This window comes from Salvelinus alpinus, chromosome 11, assembly GCF_045679555.1.
Source record: "Salvelinus alpinus chromosome 11, SLU_Salpinus.1, whole genome shotgun sequence".
Taxonomy (NCBI): domain Eukaryota; kingdom Metazoa; phylum Chordata; class Actinopteri; order Salmoniformes; family Salmonidae; genus Salvelinus; species Salvelinus alpinus.
In genome coordinates, this window is record NC_092096.1 from 72,259,041 (window position 1) to 72,265,529 (window position 6,489).

The 6,489-nt window shown below is 48.0% G+C and overlaps 1 protein-coding gene across 2 annotated transcripts in view; it reads left to right on the forward strand.

Moving 5' to 3' along the window:
- The first annotated feature begins 3,972 nt into the window (after positions 1-3,972).
- fga (fibrinogen alpha chain) overlaps positions 3,973-6,489 on the forward strand; it is a 10,585-nt gene continuing 8,068 nt past the window's right edge. For both annotated transcript variants that reach the window (XM_071334177.1, XM_071334178.1), the window contains exon 1: positions 3,973-4,343. In XM_071334177.1, coding sequence (XP_071190278.1) covers positions 4,290-4,343 — 54 coding nt within the window. In that variant the 5' untranslated portion in view covers positions 3,973-4,289. The remainder of the gene's footprint in view (positions 4,344-6,489) is intronic.

The following is a 6,489-nucleotide window of genomic DNA, read 5'->3' on the forward strand; positions in this document are numbered from 1 at the left end:
CGTATAGGTAACCTAATTCCCATTTGGACTGAGGGTGACACTGATTTCTAATTGGGAGGGATAGAGGGAGAATTGGGTTACCATTGGCCCAGCTTCGTCCGGGTTTGGCCGGGGTAGGCCGTCAATGTAAATAAGAATTTGTTGTTAACTGACTTGCCTGGTAAAATAAAATATATAAAAAAGGAATGTCAAATTGTCTACGTAAATTATCAAAGGAGAGACAAAACCAGTTTGGTTTCTGTAGATGAGATTGGGCAGCACAGATTGTAGGTGCAGAGTTAATATTTTAGCAATCAATTTATAATCAATATTTAATTGTAGGCTTTCAGGGTACAGTGTACTATTGACAAATTATTGAGTAAAGGGAAGCACACAGATCCGTCACTTCCGTGAATTGGAACACACATCAGATATTGTTCCTATTTGCTGTCCTGTGTGGGGGTGGTTATTTGGGGTCGTAAGTTCATTGGGTGGGTAGTGGGGGTGGTTAGTGGGGGTGGTTAGTGTGTGGGGGTGGGTACTGTGTGGGGGTGGGTACTGTGTGGGGGTGGGTACTGTGTGGGGGTGGGTACTGTGTGGGGGTGGGTAGTGTGTTGGGGTGGGTATTGAGGGTGGTTAGTGGGGGTGGTTAGTGTGTGTGGTTAGTGTGTGGGTGTGGGTAGTGGGGTTGGTTAGTGGGGGTGGGTGGTTAGTGGGGGTGGTTAGTGGGGGTGGTTAGTGTGTGAGTGTGGGTAGTGGGGGTGGTTAGTGGGGGTGGGTAGTGGGGGTGGGTGGTTAGTGGGGGTGGATAGTGTGGGGGTGGTTAGTGGGGGTGGGTAGTGGGGTGGTTAGTGTGGGGTGGTTAATTTTGGGGTGGTTAGTGTGTGGGGGTGGTTAGTGGGGGTGGTTAGTGGGAGTGGTTAGTGTGGGGGTGGTTTGTGTGTGGGGGTGGTTAGTGGGTGTGGTTAGTGTGTGGGTGTGGGTAGTGGGGGTGGTTAGTGGGGGTGGGTGGTTAGTGGGGGTGGATAGTGTGTGGGTGGTTAGTGGGGGTGGTTAGTGGGGGTGGTTAGTGTGTGGGTGTGGGTAGTGGGGGTGGTTAGTGGGGGTGGGTAGTGGGGGTGGGTGGTTAGTGGGGGTGGGTGGTTAGTGGGGGTGGATAGTGTGGGGGCGCTTAGTGGGGGTGGTTAGTGGGGGTGGGTAGTGGAGTGGTTAGTGTGGGGTGGTTAATTTTGGGGTGGTTAGTGGGGGTGGTTAGTGTGTGGGTGTGGTTAGTGGGGGTGGTTAGTGGGAGTGGTTAGTGTGGGGGTGGTTAGTGGGGGTGGTTTGTGTGTGGGGGTGGTTAGTGGGGGTGGTTAGTGTGTGGGGGTGGTTTGTGGGGGTGGTTAGTGTGTGGGGGTGGGTCCTGTGTGGGGGTGGTTAGTGGGGGTGGTTAGTGTGTGGGGGTGGTTAGTGGGGATGGTTAGTGTCTGGGGGTGGTTAGTGTGTGTGGGGGTGGGTACTCTGTGGGGATGATTAGTGTGTGGGGGTGGTTAATGTGTGGGGGTGGGTACTGTGTGGGGGTGGTTAGTGTGTGGGGGTGGGTACTGTGTGGGGGTGGTTAGTGTGTGGGGGTGGGTACTGTCTGGGGGGGGGTTAGTGTGTGGGGGTGGGTACTCTGTGGGGGTGGTTAGTGTGTGGGGGTGGGTACTGTGTGGGGGTGGTTAGTGTGTGGGGGTGGGTACTGTGTGGGGGTGGTTAGTGTGTGGGGGTGGTAAGTGTGTGGGGGTGGGTACTGTGTGGGGGTGGTTACTGTGTGGGGGTGGTTAGTGTGTGGGGGTGGGTAGTGTGTGGGGGTGGTTAGTGTGTGGGGGCGGGTACTGTGTGGGGGTGGATACTGTGTGGGGGTCTTTCGTGTGTGGGGGTGGTTAGTGTGTGGGGTGGGTAGTGTATGGGGGTAGGTAATGTGTGGGGGTGGGTACTGTGTGGGGGTGGATACTGTGTGGGGGTGGATACTGTGTGGGGGTCTTTCGTGTGTGGGGGTAGGTAATGTGTGGGGGTGGGTACTGTGTGGGGGTGGGTACTGTGTGGGGTGGGTAGTGTGTGGGGGTGGTTAGTGTGTGGGGGTGGGTACTGTGTGGGGGTGGGTACTGTGTAGGGGTGGGTAGTGTGTGGGGTGGGTACTGTGTGGGGGTGGTTAGTGTGTGGGGGTGGGTACTGTGTGGGGGTGGGTACTGTGTGGGGGTGGGTACAGTGTGGGGTGGGTAGTGTGTGTGGGTGGGTACTGTGTGGGGGTGGGTACTGTGTGGGGGTGGGTAGTGTGTGGGGGTGGGTAGTGTGTGGGGGTGGGTACTGTGTGGGGGTGGGTACTGTGTGGGGGTGGGTACTGTGTGGGGGTGGTTAGTGTGTGGGGGTGGGTACTGTGTGGGGGTGGGTACTGTGTGGGGGTGGGTAGTGTGTGGGGGTGGGTAGTGTGTGGGGGTGGGTAATGTGTGGGGGTGGGTACTGTACATGATGACTAAAACACACACATTGCTAGTACATAGTCAAGACTAGCCTGGGAGCCAGCCGGTCTGTTTGTACTATCATGACTGTTACGTTCCCCAGTTTCTGTGTTGTAGCTTTTGTATTTGAGTGTGTGTTTCAGGACATTGCTTCCTGAGTTCTCCCCAACCAGCTGATTTGTCGACCCCAGGCTAATTGATGATTGGAGCTGACCCCGCCCCCTCGTCAAGATACAGCTGTTTCTAATCACCATTGCCACCTGAAGCTATAAAAGCCAGTGTTCCGGTGGTAGAGAAATTATTAGAGATTAGAGAGAGATCATTGTAGACTAGAGATTGAATATTTTGGAGAGATGAGGAGAGAGATTAGAGGGAGATTGAATGTTTTGGAGAAATTATTAGAGAGAGAGGATAGGCAGGGAGAGATCATTAGAGAGGATATGCAGGGAGAGATCATTAGAGAGGATAGGCAGGGAGAGATCATTGAAGGCTGAGGAAGGCTGAGAGTTTGATTGTGAGAGAGATATTTGCTGAGAGAGGAGGCTGATGGCTTTGGAGTAATTTACTGTGTTAGTTGTTGCTGGGAGTAGTTGGTATATTCTGTGAGTTTGTTGCTCAGTCAGACAGAGCCTCATTGATGTCCTGTGTTTCTGAGTGTTTGTGAAATTGTTAATAATTATTCTGTTTCATTTGTTCCCAGGGGGGAAGGGGAAGGCACTTAGGGAGTGCTTAGGCAAGAGGCCCGCGGGCATACATAACCCGTAGTATATTCATTGTCTAGGCACACTAGGTAAGACCTGGACGGCCCACCCCCTGTATTTTGGTTAGGGCACCAGGTGGTGCTAAGTTAGGTAAGTAGTGGGTAGGCAGGTTAGATAGGAGAGGGGGAGCTTTGATATTTACTTTCTTTGCTTTGGTTCCGTCCAGCCCCTTTTCCCCATATTACCGTGTAGGAAATAAATCCTAGTAAACGGTAAATTCTGCCTTTGTCGTCCTTTCTCCCACCTACAGTCCATACCTCTTGCACTTCACAGAGAGTTGAGTTGTAGCAGGGAGTTGCGTTCCCTCTTCTCAGAGGCGTGCGTAACAATGACAATGAGCAATAGAGTTGGCAAGAGCACAAACTGACCCAGGACCGGGCTACAGGGGGACCGTCTCTTTAAGAACTGCTGAGTCAAGTCAACTCCGTCACAGAACAGATGACAAACAACAACCACACAGAAACAAAAAATTCAACAACACTGTTACTTGGCTGTGGTTTTATTCCAAAAACATACCACCTCTGTTCTCCTCTCATTTTCTCCCCTCCACTCCTTACAGCTACCCAGTCTGTCCAGGGACAGTATATATTAAGCGTCTCTGAGTAGAAGTGATGATCAAGGATCAGTTTTGCCTTTTTAATCACAATGAATACGATTACATGGACAGGGAAGGGGGTGGGGACAGATCCTAGATCAGCCCTACTACTCTGAGATGCTTCATAAATACGACCCCGGGACACAACCTTTCTGGAAAGATCGTCTAAACGTGCGTGTCAATCAATCCGTTTGGAAACCCCCAGATGGTTGCTAAATTCTGAGTGACCGCTCTCTAGACAATCAGTGACTAACTCCTGAGGCTGTGTTCCAAAAGGCAACCTATTCCCTATGTAGTGTACAACTTTTGACCAGAGCCCTATGGGTCTGCCTATGGGCCCCGGTCAAAGGTAGTGCACTCTATAGGGATTTAGGTGCCATTTGGGACTAAAAGGGTTTGTCAACAAGTATAGTCAGATAAAAAAAAGCTCAGAAGCTCGGGGAAACAGTATTGTAGACCAGCATAGAGAGAGAGATGACGCTACCACACATCTTCTGCTTGTTCCTGGCTGTCCTTGCCTTCACTTGGGTACGATAATGTTTCCATTCATTATTTATCATTTTAATTTAATAGTTTTAATTATAATTTATTTAATAATAATAATAATAATAATAATAGATTGAATTTATATACCACTTTTTCTAGATAACATATATTTATTCCTGATGTATTTGTGAGGTACCTTTTTTGGGGGGAAATATGTTTTTAAATATACAGAGTATTCAGAATGTATTCATCTCCTTGACTTATACCACATTTTGTTTGCGTTACAGACTGAATTCAAAATGGATTAAATTGATTTTTTTTCTCTCTCACCCATCTACACATAGTGAAAACATGTTTTTAGAAATGTTTGCACATTTATTCAAAATGAAATACAGAAATATCTAATTTACATAAGTATTCACACCCCTGAGTCAATACCTGTTAGAATCACCTTTGGCAGCGATTACAGCTGTGAGTCTTTCTGGGTAAGTCTCTAAGAGCTTTGCACACCTGAATTGTGCTACATTTGCCCATTATTCTTTAGTATTAGGATGTTGCCTGTGCTTAGCTCCATTCCATCTCTTTTCTTATCCTGATAAACTCCCCAGTCCTTTAAAGATGACAAGCATACCCATAACATGAGACAGCCACCACTATGCGTTGTATTGGATTTGCCCCCAAACATAACTCTTTGTATTCAGGACAAAAAGTGAATTGCTTTGCCACATTTTTTTGTATTATTACTTTAGTGCCTTGTTACAAACCAGATGCATGTTTTTAGAATACTTGTATTCTGTACAGGTTTCCTTCTTTTCACTCTGTCATTTAGGTTAGTATTGTGGAGAAAGTGCAATGTTGTTGATCCATCCTCAGTTTTCTCCTACCACAGACGTTAAACTCTGTAACTGTTTTATAGTCACCATTGGCCTCATGGTGAAATCCCTGAGCGGTTTCCTTCCTCTCCGGCCACTGAGTTTGGAAGGACGCCTGTATCTTTTGTAGTGACTGGGTGTATTGATACACCATCCAAAGTGTAATTAATAACTTCACCATGCTCAAAGGGATATTCAATGTCTGTTTTTTTATATTTTAACCATCTACCAATAGGTGCCCTTCTTTTGCGAGTGTAACAGTATAACTTTAAACCGTCCCCTCGCCCCGACACGGGCGCGAACCAGGGACCTTCTGCACACATCAACAACAGTCGCCCACGAAGCGTCGTTACCCATCGCTCCACAAAAGCCGCGGCCCTTGCAGAGCAAGGTGCAACACTACTTCTAGGTTTCAGAGCAAGTGACGTAACTGATTGAAACGCTAGTAGCGCGTACCCGCTAACTAGCTAGCCATTTCACATCCGTTACACTCACCCCCCTTTCAACCTCCTCCTTTTCCGCAGCAACCAGTGATCCGGGTCAACAGCATCAATGTAACAGTATAACTTTAGTACGTCCCCTCGCCCCGACGCGAACCAGGGACCCTCTGCACACATCAACAACGGTCGCCCACGAAGCATCGTTACCCATCGCTCCACAAAGGCTGCGGCTCTTGCAGAGCAAGGTGCAACACTACTTCTAGGTTTCAGAGCAAGTGACGTAACTGATTGAAACGCTACTAGCGCGTACCCGCTAACTAACTAGCCATTTCACATCCGTTACACGAGACATTGGAAAACCTCACCGCTCGTCTGAGGGATCTTACAAATAGTGTGTGTGTGGGATACAGAGATGAGGTAGTCATTCAAAAATCATGTACCTCTTAAGGATCGGACCCTTTTTTTCCATTTTTGTCTAAAATGACAAACCCAAATCTAACTGCCTGTAGCCCAGGACCTGAAGCAAGGATATGCATATTCTTGATACCATTTGAAAGGAAACACTTTGAAGTTTGTGGAAATGTGAAATTAATGTAGGAGAATATAACACATTAGATCTGGTTAAAGATAATACAAAGAATAAAACATGATTCTTTTTTGTATTTTTTTTGTTATCATCTTTGATACCAACATGTTTTAATAAGCAGACCACCATAGTGCCTGTGCCCAAAAACACCAAGGTAAACTGCCTAAATGACTACCGACCCGTAACACTCACGTCTGTAGCCATGAAGTAATTTGAAAGGCTGGTCATGGCTCACATCAACACCATTATCCCAGAAACCCTAGACCCACTCCAATTTGCATACCGCCACA